The 18,970-nt window shown below is 35.7% G+C and overlaps 1 protein-coding gene across 1 annotated transcript in view; it reads left to right on the top strand.

Annotated features, from left to right (window-relative positions):
- A1CF (APOBEC1 complementation factor) overlaps positions 1 to 18,970 on the top strand; it is a 76,778-nt gene that overhangs the window by 15,923 nt on the left and 41,885 nt on the right. The window contains exon 2 of the mRNA XM_059899448.1: positions 9,721 to 9,864. Within this exon, the coding sequence (XP_059755431.1) occupies positions 9,766 to 9,864 (99 nt within the window). The 5' untranslated portion in view covers positions 9,721 to 9,765. The remainder of the gene's footprint in view (positions 1 to 9,720; positions 9,865 to 18,970) is intronic.

Raw genomic sequence — 18,970 nt, 5'->3', positions numbered from 1 at the left:
ATATATTTGTCTGGCTTTGTATCAGAGATATGCTAACTTTGTCAATAATTTCATAAGTTTTCTGTTATTATTCTATGCTTCAAAAGCTTTCTATAATAAAAAATATATTTCTTAAATGAGTCTGTAAAACTCACTTAAGAAAACTTAAGGTTTATAAAACTTGCCTAATAAAGCCATTTGGACCATGTGTTATTTGGGAGGAATACAATGAATTTTTTCAATACAGTTTACAGTTATTGGTATATGCAAATTTTTGACTTACCCTTGAAGCAATTTTGAAAATTCACAGTTTTCTAGGTAATTGGTTACTGCATCTAATTTTTCAATTTATTGATAAAAACGTATTCTTTAAAAGTCTCTTGATCTGTGGTTATATTCATTTTCCCTTTGTTTTTAAAATAGGTTTTCTTCTTTTTACCTTGTCAAGATTGCCAGAGGTGTGCTAATTTACCCATCTCTTCAATCAGCTCTTACATGTATTTATCAAGTCTACAGATTTTTGTGTTTTATTAATTTACTTTTATCTTTAATTCCTTCTGATTTCTTTTAGTCTCTTTTGCTTTTTCCTAGACTTCTTAGTCAAATGATTATCGCTTATTAGAAAAATGCTGAAGAGAAACAGTTTCCTCAGGACGTAATCTTGACCACATCTCATGGTTTTTGATGACTTGCTTACACTGACATTCATTTGTTAATATAATTTAACTTTTTAAAATTAGAGTAAGAGCTGCATATTATAGACAGCTAAAAAATAGCAAGAATGATAAAAATAATTTTTTAATGCACCAAGAAGATAGAACCAGTTATAATCAGTCTGATGAATATAAAAATTAACACAAATGAAATCAGACTATATATTGTTTTGTAACCTGCCTTTTACTTGATTATATTTTACAAATATCTGCTTAAATAACATGTTCTACTAGAACATCAGTTTTATTAGCTGTACAGTACCACTGCTTATTAACATATTTCTTTATCATTGGATATTTAGATTGTATCTAATTTTTATTACAAAATTAACATGCTCTATGATACACCACACACACACACACACACACACACACACACACATACACACTGAGGACCTTAAAGATTTTTCCTACTGAGAAATGAAAACAAATGAAATAACTGGATTATTAAAACAATATGAAAGAAATCAAGATAATACATTCAAAACTGCACTTTTCTTCACCTCAGACAGTTTCTAGAAAGGAGAATAACCATTCAGAGAGCCATAGATGGTGGTTAAAAAGTCAACCAAAGCAGCAGATAAGGAACAAAGAAATAATGTTTACTGAGTATCTTCTGTATGTCAAGCACTTTGTTAGAAGCTCTCATATCCATTATCTGATTTATTTAATCCTTTGTTTAGAAAAAAAAAAAAGGAAAGAAAAACATTTAAGTATCTGTGTTCCTATTCTTTTCTTAAAATAGGAAACAGTGTCTCAGAATAGTGAAAATCATGGTGGCAGAACTGATTCATTACTAATGCCTGAATAACATAGAAGGGATTCTGGTTAATTTGATTTTTTTGCTGATATATATTGCTTTTTAAAAAATAAGATGCCACATATTAAGACTGTGTGAGATGTTTTTATGGTTATGCTTTGGAATTTTATGTATGCATATTCTCTATTAATTTTGCTGTGGTTCATGATGCACGGCCAAATAAAGAGCTATAACATTAATTCACTCCCAAAAGGAGCTTAAGACTGATTATAAACATTCTTCCAAAGAGAATATTAGAGCTAATTTATATTTTTTTATCAAGTAACACAAAGTAATTTTTACTTAGCCTCATTAGGCAAATGTGTAAACTTTGGTCATAAATCCTTCACAAACCATTTCAATGCAATTTGGAACTCCTTCTGTGTAAAATTCCCAGGAGATACTAGAAGGCTGAAATTCATGATAAAATCACTTGTACAACTTGCATGTTTCATTAAGAGTTATGTCCAGCCTACATCATGCAACATCAGTATACAATAAGACACTGGGGAAAGACTGGATTGGGTTTGGAGAGGTCTGAAGGCAAGTGAACCTACCATCAATTTGAAATGCACACGGCACATTGCTAGTACAGGTCCCCCGGCAATCACAAAGAACACCTCTCCTCTGTTTACCAAGTCAGAAATAGGTTTATTTCCCATTCAGTTTCCTTATCTGTCCTCTTTGGAAAAAAACCAAATAAGATAGAAATGATAATATTAACAAAACTACCCCATTTCCTAACTCTAAATTGTTAGTACAATGGCTGGCATTGTATGCCTGTAACAGATATTAAACATTTATTGACCTTTTTGTTAAAGTTGAGGATAATTACTTCATTTAGTTTTTTACCAAGAAACCTTCTAACTTTAGTTCTCTGCCTTTATCCTTCATCTCCTTTTTGTTCTTCTCTGCCTATCATTCACAGGTACCATTTCAGCTTTTGCTTTTCTAAGTCATCCTTTCTTCACTCTTTAAGTGTGCTTTTCCATCGTGTACTTCTCTTACCTTTGTCTCATGTCTTGCCCAATTTACTATTTTGAGAGACTTTAAAAGCAAACAAACAAAAAACTTGTTTTCCCACCTTCTCTGTTTCCCTAGCTGCCAACTTATGTTCCACCAGGGCATTAAGATCGTCCCACTTTGCCATAACTTTAGGCAAACCTAGATAACAGATATCACCCAAAATTCTCTCATATTCTCATATTTTTCCTTCCACAACTTGCTTCTCTATGTGAGCCCAATTTTTATGTATGCTTTTCTTCTTTATAGATTAGGGTTATAACTTAAGAGCAGCATACAGTATCTTCCTGACAGCTCTAGATTTGGAAAAGTCATAATCTACCGCCCTACCTGCTTCTCTCCTCCAGCTTCCTTCTTATTTTGTTCCCTGCCACCTTCCCTGAGCCAGGACACACTGGCACTGGAGGACATCAGGGTCAAGGGTCAGGAACAGCAGCTCTGATCTTGCCCAACAGTGAACTCTGGAAACTGCTACTGGTCAGTATCAGCCAAGTGATGAGGCGAGCTGTTCACTCCAATCCACCTGTGACTTTAAGGAAAGCAGAAACCTCGAACCCCCAATAATGTCTAAGTTCTTTTTATCTTCATCAAATAGGCACTAACATTGCAAATATAAAACCAGAAAGGCATTGAGAAGAAAAGTGAATCCAAACATCAACTCTATTTTTGAATCACTTTGCACTCAAAATTTTACTCTTACAAAATTTTACCCTCCCAAATACAATGACACATTCAAAAATGCAGAGAAACCATGCAAATCAATTTCTCACATAAAGCGAATTCATTCTAGGATAGAACTTTCAGGAAGCGACTGGAACAAGCATAATAATAAGTGTTAGGAAATTAGCTGCAGACTCATTTTACTTCTGATCCAGTGCAAGTCACTATCATTTATAAAATGCTGATCCAAAATCTTTAGTTTGCTCCACAAGTATTTACTGAGCACTTAGCATAATGTCAGGCTAAAACTCTTGGGTAAAGATGAGTACAGCACAGTGCACACATTCAGGACATTCACGGTTTAGTTAGGTAATAACTAAACTATAGTTATTATAATTATAGTACCATCTGCAACAACCGAGGGATGTACAAGCTTTCTTGAGAGCATTAAGGAAGTGGCACCTAACATTACCCATAGACAGGATCAAAGGAAGCATCACAGAGCAGATAATATTTCATTCAAGTCTGGAAGGATCAACAGGGCCAATGCAGTGAGACCAAGGTGAGAAGAGAATGGTAGATAAGAGAAGGCAAGAGAAGAGAAGGAAAGGGCATTTGAAGCAGAGAGCCCAGAAGTATAAGACAACACGGGACTTCCCAGTGGCAGGGTATGTGAATGACACTGGAAGGGGAGTCTGGGAGCTACTCCTGAAGACATGAGGTATCATGCTAAGGACTTGGGACTTTATCTTCCCAGCAAGTGGTTTTGCAATTCTACCCCTTGGAATTAGAGATTAATTATAATAATAATAATTAAATAATAAAATAGCTAACACTTCCTGGGCAGTTAGTAATCGTCAGGATCCACTTTAAATAAGAATACATTTTAAATACTTAATCCTTAAAAACAACCCTATGAAATAGGAACTAATATTATCCTAAATTTTAAATGTTAGGAAACTGAGACTCAGTTTCCACTGAATGGAAGCAGAGGAACAAAAGAGGGGAACATTCTTATACAGCAGGTTTGGTGGCAAGTACACATTTGAACAAAGTATTACTTTGCTAAGAAAAAAGAGGATGGGAGACACTGAGGGCAGATTAGCGAAAGTTGGCAGAGCTGGAAGAGACCTCTCGTTTTCTGTATTATTAGCTCCTCCCTCACCTCATTTTCAGAATGAATAAGGAAGGAGGAGAAGGGAAGGAAATTATACAAGGAAGTGCTGTCATGTCCAGCAGGCCCTTTCTGCAATCTCTTTGCTATTCCTCCCCTCCAACATGAGTGATTCGCAGTAAGTCAGGTGGGAGTACTTGCTGTATGCTGGACCTAACTAAATACTTGACAGGTATTTTCTCATTTCATCTTCACAACAGCAATGTCACAGCCTGCCTGTTACCCCAGTTGACAAATGAGCAAACTGATGCTGGGGGGAGAGGAGTCCATGATTCTTTCCTATAATATTGCCTGTACTCTTTCTCCATCCAACTTCCATTTCTTTGCCCCTTTCTTCCCTCATCCATTCTCATCTAGATAACTGTGCCATTCCATGAACCTCTGGAATTTCTTACTGCACAATCTCTGAGAAGTTGGAGTGATTGCCTCTCCCTTTCTGCTTTTATATTTTACTTATCTATGCCTAACAATAGTCTAGCACTTACTACATTCCAGGACTTCTTCCAAAGCCCTTCCAACACATTTACTCATGTAATACAAGACCCCCAGAGAAATGCTATTGCTTCCTCAGTTAAAGATATTGAGTTACCAAGAGGTTAAGGAACTTTTCCAGGGCACAGAGTAAGAGGTAGAATGAGAATTTGAACTCAGGAGGTCTAGCTCCAGGGTCTGCATCCCTATTCAGGCTTTATCTTCCTTGACTTAGCAGGACTTGGCACACCTGACCACGCACTTGATCTCAAAATCCTTTTTTTTTTTTTTCTTGGCTTCCAATCCACCTCTCTCATTTGGTTTACCTCCTACCTACCTGGCTGCTTCATCTCATTCCCCTTTGCTGATTCGTCCTTGTCTCTCCGACTTCCAAAAGTTAGAGTACCCCAAAGTAGGACCTATTTTCTATACTCCATCCCTACTGATTTCATCCAATTTCACAGCTTAATCATCATCTCTACACAGATAGCTACCAAATCGCTATCTCCTGTGAATCTCTCTGTAAATCTCCCACAACATTCTGACTCAGATATCTAACTGTGCACTGAACCTCTTCACATGGCTACCTAACGGGCATCTCGAAATCAATGTGCCTCCAACTGAGCTCCTGCTCTTCTTCCACAAACTCGTTACTCCTCATCTCAGTAAACTGGCAACTCCGTTCCTCTAGTTGCCCAGGCCAAAAAACGGTGTCATCCTCAGCTCCTCGTTTTTCTCTCTCACGATGCATCCAACTCATCTGTAAAATGTATTCCAAGATTTGATCACTCTTCAGCACCCTCACTATCACCACTCTAATCCAAGCCACTATTCTCTCGTACCCAGATGTCGCAGTGTTTCTAACTGGTCTCCCTGCTTCTCCCCTCGACCCCTCTAACCAGAGCAAGGCAAGTGAGGCACTGCCTCAAATGCAAAATGTAAGAGCCATCAAAAAAAACTCAGTAATTAAGACAAATGATATTTTAATGCAATTTAAAAAAAAAATAGCAAAATCAATGAAAAAAAAATCCATGATGAACAAAATAGCAAAACTTAAATAAAAACAGGATCAGAGTGATTGCCTTACCTTCCTTATCTCACCTTAGCCCCAGCCCTGCCTGACTCCCTTCAATGTTTTCTCGATGGTTAGAGTGAGTCTGTTAAACATAAGTAAAATCTTCACATCTCAGGGCAAAAGCCAAGGTCCTTACCGTGACCTACAAGATCCTTCATGACCTGGTCCGCCATTATCTCCCTGACCCCAGCTCCCACTTCTCTCCTCATTCACTCAGCTCCATCCTCTCCACACAGGCCACTGTTTCATTGACAAGCTCCCACCTCAGGGCCCTCCAACTTCTTGGAATTCTCTCCCCCAAATAACATCCCTCATTTCACCCAGGTCCCTTTCCAAATTCACTGTATCAGGACCACACTATCTAAAATTCCATCCTCCTCCCAACACATATACTTCATATTGCTCTTCCATTCTTTAATTTTTTCTCCTCAGAAATTAAAATAAGCACAGTATATATTTTGCTTATTTATCTTGTTTACTGTCTCTCACAACCACTATAAAACTCCATGAGATTTTGGGGGGAGAGGGGTTTGTTTTGCTCTCTGTTTTATTCCCAGTGTCTCAAAAATTCTTGGATGATGGTAGGTACCCAGTAAACAACTTTTGAATGAATAAGTAATACATGTTTATGAGTGCTTTCCTTTAGATCCAATGGTCTTAACGCCTGCTATATATAGGTTTTGAATTCTATTGCCTCAATAAATTACACTGGGAACTACTCTTCAAAATGCAGTAGCTCAGATCTGAAGAATCTGCAAGGTGTTAAATTAGAAAATGTATTGCAAAACGTTTCTTTCAAATTTGACCAAATTTTTAAACAAAAGTTAGACTTGCTTAAGAAAATATTTATCTTGGATTCGAGTTCACTCCTTAGATTAAGTCAATGTTGAAAGAGGGGGTTGTTTTTGAGAAATAAACATTGAAGATCAAGTGTCTCTTAAGGCAAATTCTGAATTTTGTTTCTATGTCCTGATTTCCAATGACTTGATTCTATGTTGAGATATTATACAGATTTTCTCAATAATGTCAGAATGAACCTATGTGTGATCAAAAGACCATTCTGATGTCAAAGTATTTTTAATCACCTTTATTAATAATTAACCAAAACTAAAGGCAGGTTTTACAAATAAAACTTGGCTCACCATGAATTGCTATCTCTTGATGGAGAAGATGAAGTTCAGCAAAGAGCAAACCTACAACTTGGCTAGAAGACAACAGACTTTGCCTTCCAACATCTGTTAAGACATGCAAGACTAACCTCATCAGACCCCAGTCCGTCCATGGCCTCACTGCTCTTACAGGTTAAATCCAGCACTGTGGGAGCATTTGAGAGTATCCTGATGAAAAGGCAATTTTAGTAACATTTGGGAAAAGTGCATGAGTTAGAATTAGTCTTAAAGGCTAGTTTTTCTTTGTAAATCTTCAAAGTGCCTTTTTTTAATTTATATTTTTTATTGAAGTATAGTTGATTTACAACTTAGTGTTAGTTTCAGGTGTACATCACAGTGAAGTGATTCAGATATATATATATTCTTTTGCAGATTCTTTTCCCTTATAGGTTATTACAAAATAGTATAGTTCCCTGTGCTATACAGTAGGTCCTTGTTGGTTATCTATTTTACATGTAATAATGTGTATATGTTAATCCCAAACTCCTAATTTATCCCTCCCTCTTCTTTATCCTTTGGTAACCATAAGTTTGTTTCCTATGTCTGTGAGTCTATTGCTGTTTTGTATATAAGTTCATTTGCATCTTTTTTTTTTTTAGATTCTACATATAAGCAATATCATATTCGTCTTTCTCTGTCTGGCTTACTTCACTTAGTATGATAATCTCTAGGTCCATCCATGTTGCTGCAAGTGGCACAAAATGCCTTTTGTAGGTTTATCTTTTAAGAGGATTGTATTGTTTCATAGAGATTTCTATGACTGCACTCACCAGCAGTTTAGGATTAAAAACTGAATATAGGTCTCATTTTATGCCTACCTTGTAGTATCCATAGAAAGAGTATTTACACTATAAATGTGTCACTAAAGCTACACGTCCAATCTGAATTGCTACATATATATATCAAACGACCACTATCAGAAAATACTTTCCAATTCGTCTTAGCCAAGATAAAAAGTTAAGATGAAAACAAACAAACAAACAAACAAAACGCTGCCTTTTGCAAAGTAACAGACACAGAAACTGGTGTAGTAACTGAGTTAGCCAACTGTCCATAAAACACAATGCCCTAAAGCTGGGCAGGGAGTGAAGCTGCCATATAGATAGCACTAACTAAATACTTCTTGAGAGAATGAATGATTGAAAACTGAATTGATCTGGGTCAGAAGCAAGCAAGAATTATGCGAAAATTCTAGGGCAAGAATGGCCATGCTTATATACAGAACATGAAATTGTTTTATCCCTGTAACAGCTAATGAATATTCTCACTGGAATCTAGTTGTTTTTTTTTTCTTTGGTTTTCTGAATTATATTGAAAATATTACTTTCTAGATGATGCTTATCTATTGTTTGGGAACTTTATTTTTAATTGAGTATAATTGCTTTACAATGTTGTGTTAGTTTCTGCTATATTATTCTATTACTTTCATAATAGAATACTTTGAAGCTGCATTTTACTCAAATTATTATCTCGGCTTCACTTTTGTCACCCAATTTTTTACCCATTCCCTGTATTATTAATGGTACCTTTACTCTGAATCTTTAAATGAAAACCAAAGCAGTATAGGAAATCCCAATGCATAGAACAGAAAAGTTCTTAAAGGGCCTATAGTGAAATACATTATATTTGCATGTGGTTCAATTCAGTGTAAAAAAAGCTTCCTTTGTCTTAGTTGGCAGAGTACATCAAGCAGAGTGAAATCCCAGCACAGAACCCTCACTGAGTCACTCCCACCCTAATCCAGTGGGTCAATGCACTCCCCTCTGTACATGGGAGCCTCCAGGGGCTCGCACCATCATAGCCTGGGACCTTCACCATGGACAAGTCCTTGTGCTGGGAACCTGTGAATTTGAACAACCATCATATTTGGAATGGGGTTCAAATCACGTTCCCTGATAGAAAGTATAGATAATGAAATGCTGAAGTTTCATATTCACATCTACATAGATCAACATGGACATATGTAAATTTTCCTAATTTCTTAGATTTTACAAAGGGCTTCATGTCCTTTTCTGAGTGGTCTATGTGGTATATGATCCAAGTGTCAGTAGGCCCTTCCAACACCATTCAAAAGGATCCATTGTTCTTGTTTTGTTAAAACCCATGTGACATTTTTATTACAGAGTAGTTTGCATGATGACTTCTGTATATCTGATACCAGCACACTCTGATCTAGAAATTTATCTTTGAAGAATAAGTAGATAAATGTCTCAGGGAACAGACAGAATAGATAAATGAAGCTAAAGCTTTCAGGATCTTCAAACAATATCCTCGTCAATTTGATTTCGTAACAGTGCTTTCTTCCCACATCTGCAAGGACCATTCCTCATATACTTTTAATTAGCAAGCATGAATTTGTTTTTGAGCATTTGGTGACATTCTGAGATAATTGGACTGAGAACTACTGGTCTGCATTCTAAGTGGAAAAAGGATATTATTCAGTGTTGACTTCTAAATTTCAACTAAAATTGAACATTTTTTTAAAACTCTTTTTTTAATGAGGATATTTAACTGGCCTGGTTTGTGGGTGTCTGTTAGTTGCTCTAACCTTAATGAGTAATTTATAGAGAATGTTTCCTAAAGATGTCCTTCATGAAAAGGACAAGTTTGGACTTGGTAATAGTAATTTACTTAATTTATCTTAAATTTGGTTTCAGTGAGCAACCCTAATTAACCTGATTTTTTGCTGATAATCACTCTCAATGGAATCAAATCACAAATCCGGGGATGGATTGAGCGGCACCCAGAAGGAAGCAGCCCTCCGCGCACTGGTCCAGCGCACAGGATATAGCTTGGTCCAGGTAGGAACTTCTTGTGCCATCTGCTGAAACCCACCACTGAATTCAGAGTGGTGGGAATATTAGCGATCCTAACATGCAAAATGTGATCGGTCAGTTGTATAACTCTTTAGTTGGACATTCCTTTCCAGGGGGGAAGGAAGTTGGATCATTTCAGTTTTGTAGGTGATCTTCCAGGTGACGTTCTTTCTACTCTGGGTTATCAACTCAATTTTGCCTTGTCATTTGGAAGCAGAACTACTGTTCACAGTCATAAAGACTATCACAGTTTTGAAAGGCCAGTTCAGTATAAGAAAAGGCAGCTGGAATTCACCACCCAGAGCTTGTCAGTGAAGGAGAACCCAGCTGGTGCTTCAAGAACCAGAAGAAAACAAACTATCCAGGAACTTGCCTTAGTTTCTAGAGAGATTTTTGACTGCAGATGTTAAACAACTTCTAGAGGAAGGATCCAAGAACTGACCATCTGGTCAGTCTAGCTATTCTTGGATGTTTTCTCATAATACCTATCCGATCTGTTTAGGATATATAATAATTTCTCTCCATGTTCAGCATTTTTGAAAAAGAAAGAAGAAAAACTATCCTAAAACTATCTATTCATTGTCATTGGTTGTTATGAATTGTCTGTACATTATTATTGTCTTTATGATAACCTCTGTTAGAGAGCTTATGATATATTGAAAAACAAACTAGTATTAGACATATAAGTTAATTATCTTACTTGAAGAAATAATGTTGCTTTTTTTTTAATGTTGTTCTTTTTACAGTAAGACAAAGTATTTTACTTCTCAGCTATTATATTTTATCCACATACTTTCCCAACTTAAACCGAATCTTTGTGCTATTATGAATACGAAAGTCATAAGTGGATAATAATAAAATATACAATAGTGTCCTTTATTACATGTTCCTTTGTCAGATCAGTTGAAAACTAAATGTAGTACATTTTGCAATAATCTTATAAGTCATGGCACACTTTGTTAGAGATAATATAATGTTCAAAGTTATTTCTAATTTTTCATCCTAATGAAGAGTATTTATTTAGACTTTTTTAAGATTTCACAGAGTATTATTTCACAGAAGGCTTCTAAAAGTTTAAGTCAAGGGAGATACTAATGTATTATTAGTTTTTAATACTTAATAAAAGTCTATTTTAGGATCATTACTAAACTTTTAAATGTCTTCATCTCCAAATTTAATGTGCTTCAAAATTAATGCCTGATTGAAAATTTTTATGCAGTCTTTTCCCACATAAAGGGGTATTTCATAATCCATAGAGAAAATTCTATAGAGTTTACGGTCTGTAAAACAGATACACTTAGAATAATAATTTTTTACATTTGCTCAGGTACAGTTAGTTGAAAAAATGTTTTTTTCTTTTGTAATCAGCAGTTTCATAAATGTTATAAAATCAAAAATGTTTTATATCAGTTTATCTTTTTAACTGCTTTGTTTCTGAAACACTCATGCAAAGACAGTGGTAGTGGAAAGCACTTAAACCCTTTTGAAAACCAATTTGTCAATATTCATACATAAGTGTATTCCCCTTCTGGAAACAAACCTCTAATGATCTGAAATATAATGATGAAAACATATATAAACCTTTCTAGTGTGACGCTATTTCTAATATCTCAATATCATAAACCTAATGTATAAAAGGAAATTATTAACTATGAATATATAAGTATACTCAACAAGCAGAGCTTTATGAGAAATAATCCTAAAACAATATAAACTGTCCATTTAATTTTATTCTGGGCACTGGTTCTTTGACTCCCCCCAGACGAAATTCAGGGAAATTCTCATGACTTTTCTGGTAACTTTCAGCTAATAAAAGATCCTCCACTAAATAATGAATATGTCTAGTCCAGTAGAATAAAAACTTAACTTCATTCAAAGTGAAAGCCATTTCCCTTTCCCAAGCATGTCAGGGTGGAGGGCAATTTCTATTTTTTCTCCTTTATGCTTTCAGAAGCATAGTTTCCGACACCAGTTTCCTAACTAGAATTCCTGACTCAGCTGAAGCAGAAGAAAGGGGTGAAAGCAAAGGAGAGGGGACAGGAAAGTTTTTACTTGACTGATTTTGGCATTGGGCTCTGGGCCCAGCAGGTGTGTAAACCTCCTGGGATACTTTGTAGGGTCATCAAAGACCACCTTAATTCCATTGCCAGGGGTCTCTCACCTGGCTACACTCTGCTCTAGCTAGAGGCTCCTTCCCTGGGCCTCAGTCTCCTTTGACAGAGCTCTTTTCGACACCCTAAGCATCCCTCTTGGAGAAGATGGAAAATGACCCCCGATTCCTACATGTGGCCAAACTCTAGTCCCCTGGAAACACACATTCTGACCCAGTAAAACCTGCAAGTGCACGTGACACAAAGCAACCAGCTCTCCTCCTCACCACCATCAAAGCAGGAGGCCAGCCCATCGTTCACCATTAGATACTTTAGGACTGAGTTAGACCCACCAGTTTCGTGTGTTCCCAACAGCAGGGAATTCATAGCAAGCTCTGAGTGGTTTCCTACTCCTCTCCCCTGCTTTAGGTTAGCTGAGAAGCACCTCAAAATTCCTCCCACTTAGGGGCAACTAGGATTCACAACACACCAGCAGTGGGCTCCAACTATCTTTGAATCAACTCCAAAAATTCCTTTCAAACTCTTCAATATTTTTTTCTAAATTCAGGGATGAGGAGGGGTAGGGGATGTTCAGTTAAGAATGTCAAACAGTTAAACACTTTCTCCCTACCTCCTGTCCTGCTTGTGCTCCAGTGACAGTTTCGTATCCAAACCAGAGGCCAAAATAATCCCATGCCATCTTAAAATCCTGTTACAAATGAAACGTAAACAGTCATTAAGTGATCATTCAGAAAATTCTGCAGAACAGAAAACTTTAACATATTAGAACAATGTAAAAGGCTTGCAAATAACAATATATTTTAAAAAGAGACTCAAACAGCAATGGAGATCTTTTCATAAACCTAATAATTTAAGAACATTTGCATTAAAAAGGAAAAAAACAATAGGGTTATTTTACTTTTATCATTTAAAATGTTTTCAAATATAATACCCCTAAAAATATATGGCCAAACTGCCTATTACTTTGATCTTATATATTCAATGACATTCAGAAAATATTAATAGAGGTTTTAGATCACAAGTTAATAACAATTACAAAATAGTAAACATTTACTGGACATTTATATTCTAACTGCTTTGTGTCTATTAATTCATTTAATACTAACAACAACACTATTAGGTAGTTACTATGATCATCTCCAATTTCCAGATAAGGAAAACAAGGCTCCAGGAGTTAGGTAGCTTGTCCAAGATTTATAGGCCATCTTAATTCCACTGCAATTGGCCAAAATTTCTGGCAAGATTTACAGAGCTAAGAGCTGTTATAATGTTATCTTTAAGATTGCAGTTTGAGAGATTAGCATGGCAGAGCATGCTAAAAATATTTTGTTGAGCTTAAACTTTGTAACATGATTCACTTTAAGTAATTATTTGTTAGCAGAATGACTACTGGAACAGAAATTTTCTGGTAATGTAGAAACCTAAAATTCTGAAACCTAGCTATCTAGATCTAAAGCCTCTAATCAAGATGTAAATATATACATGACTTGGGTCAATCACTTTGAATGATTTGGAAAATACCTTCTGATTTTGGCTTCGAAGTGTAGAAAATCACCCAAGACTTCAAATCAGAGACCTGCTATTCAACCCAGTATCTACCACACACAAGAATGATCTATATTTTAATTCTTTTTTTAAAATTGATGTATAGTTGATTTACAATGTTGTGTTAGTTTCAGATGTACAGCAAAGTGATTCAGTGATATATATATATTATTTTTCATATTCTTTTCCATTGTAGGTTATTACAATATATTAAGTATAGTTCCCTGTGTTATACAGTAGGTCCTTGTTTACTTATTTTATATATAGTAGTGTGTATATGTTAATCCCAAACTCAAGTCCCTTAACTGCTCTCAGCCTTAATTTCCCAGAAGGTTGGCTAGGACCTACCCCACTCTTAGTCAAGATTTTGTGATTCTAGCATCTGCTCAATCTAGTTTCTGGTCAGCAAACTTGTCTAATTGGAAGAGGAAACCAGCATGTATTGAGACATAGCTTCAAACTCTACAATTTAGGGAAAATCCTTCAGCCTTCTCAATACATCAGTCTTCCTACTCTGGATTACAGAAAACATTAGTATCGCCATCAAAAAAAAAAAAAGAACATCAGGTTTACTATTTTAAAAATCTCTGTACACAAATGAAGGTAAATATGTTAATACAATTCAGGGAGCCTACCCATAAAATGATATTTTTAAATGTTATGGTATTTGCTAAGTTAGGGTTTGAAGGATTTGCTTCTGCTCTTCTTTGCAGTCTCTGATATTGAATGCTGAATACTTGCAAAACAAGAAGTTGAAAAAGAGAGGGTGACAATCTGTGCTCTCTTATCACTAGCAGGACAAATACAGCGGTCAAAAATAGAATTTTGCAGGTTACTTAATAACGTGAGCCAGTCCTTTATATACAAACTGATGCAATAAAACGTGCTTGTGAGGGCTTGAAAGTATGCTTTGTGATATCCTTTTTCTTAATAATAATTGGATATCTTTAGAATTGATAGCTAAATTTTTTATCAAAGTTCTTTAAAGAATAAAAGAACCTTAATGCAATACTCTGCATATATAGGTTCAATAAATATTATTGATAAAAATTGTGTAATACTGACAAGTTAAACTTTCAACTTAGTTGCATTATGCCACACAGAAAGATTTTGGAAGTGTGCCACAATGTTAGCTTGTAAACAGACTTTGTCTCCAGGCAATGAAATTATGAGTGGGGCTTTTTTTTTCACACTTTTTCACTCTTAACTGTACTTCCCAGATTTTCTAAAACTACTATATATTTCTTTGAGAGTCAAAGGAAAAAAAAAACACATTATGATGAACCCTTCCTCCAGAATGCATTACTAGCGTGGGTCATCAACTCTGTGACATGCGATGCTTCTTTCAGCTGGAATTTTCTCCTAAAATCTAGAAAAATACATTTTCATAGATGAACATTTTCAGAAAACTTTCCACCCAATGTGGAGTCAGTTTACATCAGTTTTAATTCTACTACAAGGAAAGCTAAATATATAGCTAATAAAGATCACCCTCAAGTAGTCTGAATATTTTTTTAAAGAAGACTCAGGATACTTATATACTATTTTTAAGTGATTTAAAATATGGTGTGTATTAACACTTTGTCCAATTACCCTATTGATAATCTATTTTCTAAAAATTATTACGACAAATATTTATGTGGTATGTCAGTCCCATTTCTCGCTTAATCCAGTGGTTGTCCTTAAACAGTTTTTTTGTTCTTGTTTTTCTGTTTTGTTTCCTTAGTCCCTATTATTGAACACAATGTATTAGTGTTGGTCCTTGGCATTATAGAAGTATAAGGTGTAGCAGCCGACCTAAAATGCATAGCAAGTAGTTGCAATAAAAATGAATTTATCCAGAATTTAAAAGGACACCATAAGACTGCATTAAATGAACAATACAGCTGTGGGTGTTACCTTTCTGTTTAGAGCCTTAAAACTGACTGTAGTCTTTGACCTAAGGAATGAGGAAAAACATTTAGACATAAGGATGCTCATCATAGTGGAATTTATGTTTAAAAATATTGGACATATCCTAAGTGTCCAATAAAAAATTACTGGTCATATAAAATATGTCACCGTTATATTTCCAAATTATATAGTCATGTAAACCTGTGATTTCAAAGACATGGAGAAATGTCCAAATTTTAATGTTTAGTTAAAAATCAGAATGCAAAACTGTATGTATCAGTTTACAGATATTTTAAGAAATTATTCACACACACAAATATTGGAAGACAATGAAGTGTAATCTCTGATGAGAGTAGTTTTTTCTTCCTTGTGCTCTTTATTTTCCAAACTTTCTATAATGAATATGGATTGTTTTTATGTCAAGGAAAATAATCTCATGAAGTAGAAAAAATTTGTAAGAAGCATTCGGTTAGGAATAGAAAAGTTGGGAAATTTTCATGAAGAAAACATTACTGAAGCTGGATGATAGGTGCTTGTGTTCATTAGGCTATTATTTCTAATTCTTTATATGTTTACTACATGAATATTTAATACTGATATAATTCAACCCTTCCATTTTACAGTTGGAAAACAAGCCCCAGAGTTATACAATTCAGTAGAGACATAAGCCAGAGGTCAGCAAACTGACCCATGACTCAAACGTGACCACAGCCTGTTTTTGTAGTGATTGAAGGCTATGAGTGATTTTCACAATTTCAAAAGGTCGGGTTTTTTTTTAATCCTAAAGTATCAACTATCTGGCATTTTATACAGAAAGTTTGCTGACTCCCAACTCCTATCCTTAATCTAGTACTCTATGCTATAAGTTAATTCACAGGTTTTGTAAAAAATTGAAGTACAGTTGATTTACCATGTTGTGCTAATTTCCGGTGTACAGCAGTGATTCAGTTATACATATATATACACACACATATATTCTTTTTTTATATTCTTTTCCATTATGGTTATGGTTTATCACTGGATATTGAATATAGTTCCCTGCGCTATACAGTAGGACCTTGTTGTTTATCCATTCTGTATATAATAGTTTGCATCTGCTAATTCCAAACTCCCAATCCACCCCCCACCCGCTCCCTCTCCCCCTTGGAAACCACAAGTCTGTTCTCTATGCCTAATTCACAGTCTTTAAAGAAAACTTCCTATAACATAGATGAGCATTTAAGATTCCTTAAAGGAAGTAGGAGCCCCTCCTTGTCCTACCCACCAAATGAAGTCTAAATCCTCATTCATTCACTTATTGATTTATTTATTGATTCCACAAAGAGAGACACGGTGCCTGCCTTCATGAAAATTACTCATGGGAAGACAGAAAATAAACAAGAAATAAAATAATGACATATCATGTTGAGTGCTATGAATGTCATAAATCAGGTTAAATGACAATGGCAGGAGGACTTCTTCAGACAAGATGACATTGAAGCTGAGACTTAGAGGATGAGAGCAAACAAACATTGCAAGGAGCCAAGGACAAAACAGCATCCCTGGCAGAGGGGACCACTTCGGTGATACTGATTAACCAAAATATTTGTAAAATGCACAACACTTTTCAGCGGTGAAGACATTAGTGTGTCTTAATTTCAAAGATCCAGTAAGATTACAGCAGGTAAATGAGAAATCAGTGGGCTTCATCCTTCTCTTCCTTTTTTGATCAGTCATCAGTCTGTTCCTGGGAACAATTTCCTCAAACTAGAATAAAATACAGACTTTAATTCCCATTTCTCAAACTTTGCTTTCTAGGCGTGTTCTCTTATTTGGAGTTTCACTGCAACTGCATATTTTAATTCTAATTTATTCAGTCCCTCAATAAATATGTACCAGCCATAAGGTACAAAGGATGGCACTAGATCTGATTAGGAGACCATCCCTCTGCTAAGTGTGCCTCAAACTAAGTTAACTCCCCTATCTCTCTGGTTTGGTATAATGTACTTTAGGAAATTTCCTTGGGTATTTTTCAAATTACAATTTTTCCTACAAATAATGCAATAAAAAATAAGTAACTTAGGATCCCAGAGTTTACAAATGGCTTCGACTAGACTAGCTCAGTGAGAAACAGACGGAGGAACACTGTGGCATGGACATTCTTTTCCAACCACCACACAAAAATCCTAGGGACAGAAAAAGGAATTTGACTTCATGGTAAAATATAGTTCTTGGGTCCTACTTTTTCTTCTATTGCCTGTTCTCACCAACTGCTCCTGTCCCCACTATCCAAGGACTTATTGTTCATGCACTTGGTGAATGACCTAATTCCTTAAATAGGTGTCACTAAGCATGAGAACAGGGTGGGACCAGTAGATCATCACAGGCACGTGTTTCCCTAAGCTTATCACTCCAGCCACCCACAGGCTAACTTCATTATCAAGCTCCTTAGAAGCCTTGCTTCTACCAGCCAGCGATGCCATAGGCTGGTGTGGAAGACTCCAAATGAAGGAGCAGCTCTGTGAGTCCTTTTGTGGAGAGTGTGTACCTGACATGGGATGGGAACTTCAGTATCCCACGGAATAGAAAGGCATTCCAGGAGCTATTTGCAAACAGCAATGAATTTCTCCTCCAATAGCCTAATAGAGAGTTGGTTATATATGAGGTCTTCAATATAAGGTTCAAAATCTTTGCAAAATATGGATTATAGTGTTTTCCCTTAAACTAGAAGCACATAAGGGTTTCCATTTTATCAGCTTAAAAATTGGTGTAAATTTCATGACTCAAATACACAGAAGCATCGATGGCTGTTTTGAACTTTAGACTTTGTTTGCAGACAACTTCAGGATTTTTTAAATTGTTACCTGTTAATACCAATCAGCAACCCAAAGTAAGTGGCTCTTCATCTTCAGAAACTAAAATCTTATTATGACATGCAAAGAGAGCTCTCTAACATAGGCTAAGGAGACAAAAATGAGCTCACAGAACCATACAATCATGAATTTGGGTAGGACTTCAGTAGCTGTGATCCTTTTTTTAACATTGTTTCAGAGATGCAGGGTAGAGAGCTGAACTGATGTTAAACGGTACCTTGACAGAGGATTCAATAACCTTGAATTTCATCATGAGAGAATTATTCCACTTTCAATTCTATTTTAAGCTTTCTGATGAGGGCAGTCATTGAAGGTACATCTTAAACACCTCTCCAGCCCCTGCTAATCTTTTTTGTTGTTGTTGTTATTTTTTAACATCTTTATTGGAGTATAATTGCTTTACAATGTTGTGTTAGTTTCTGCTGTATAACAAAGTGAATCAGTTATATGTATACATATATCGCCATATCCCCTCCCCCTGCTAATCTTTTTAAACAGCAGAACTAGGGCTCAGAACTTTTACTAGACAACGATGTCCAGCTAGAACTTGATCATGGTTTCCTTCTTTTGCAGTTTCTTTTATAATGACCTTCCATCTGTGGGAAATGATACTCCACTTATGAGAACGATATTTTCTTTTTTGTGTAAGTTTAAGAAAGTGAATCAATGCAAAGAAAGTCATTAAGTAAT

The sequence above is a fragment of the Balaenoptera ricei genome, chromosome 16, assembly GCF_028023285.1.
Source record: "Balaenoptera ricei isolate mBalRic1 chromosome 16, mBalRic1.hap2, whole genome shotgun sequence".
Lineage (NCBI taxonomy): Eukaryota > Metazoa > Chordata > Mammalia > Artiodactyla > Balaenopteridae > Balaenoptera > Balaenoptera ricei.
Note: the sequence above shows the minus strand (reverse complement) of the source record. Positions and strands in the feature narration are given on the sequence as shown.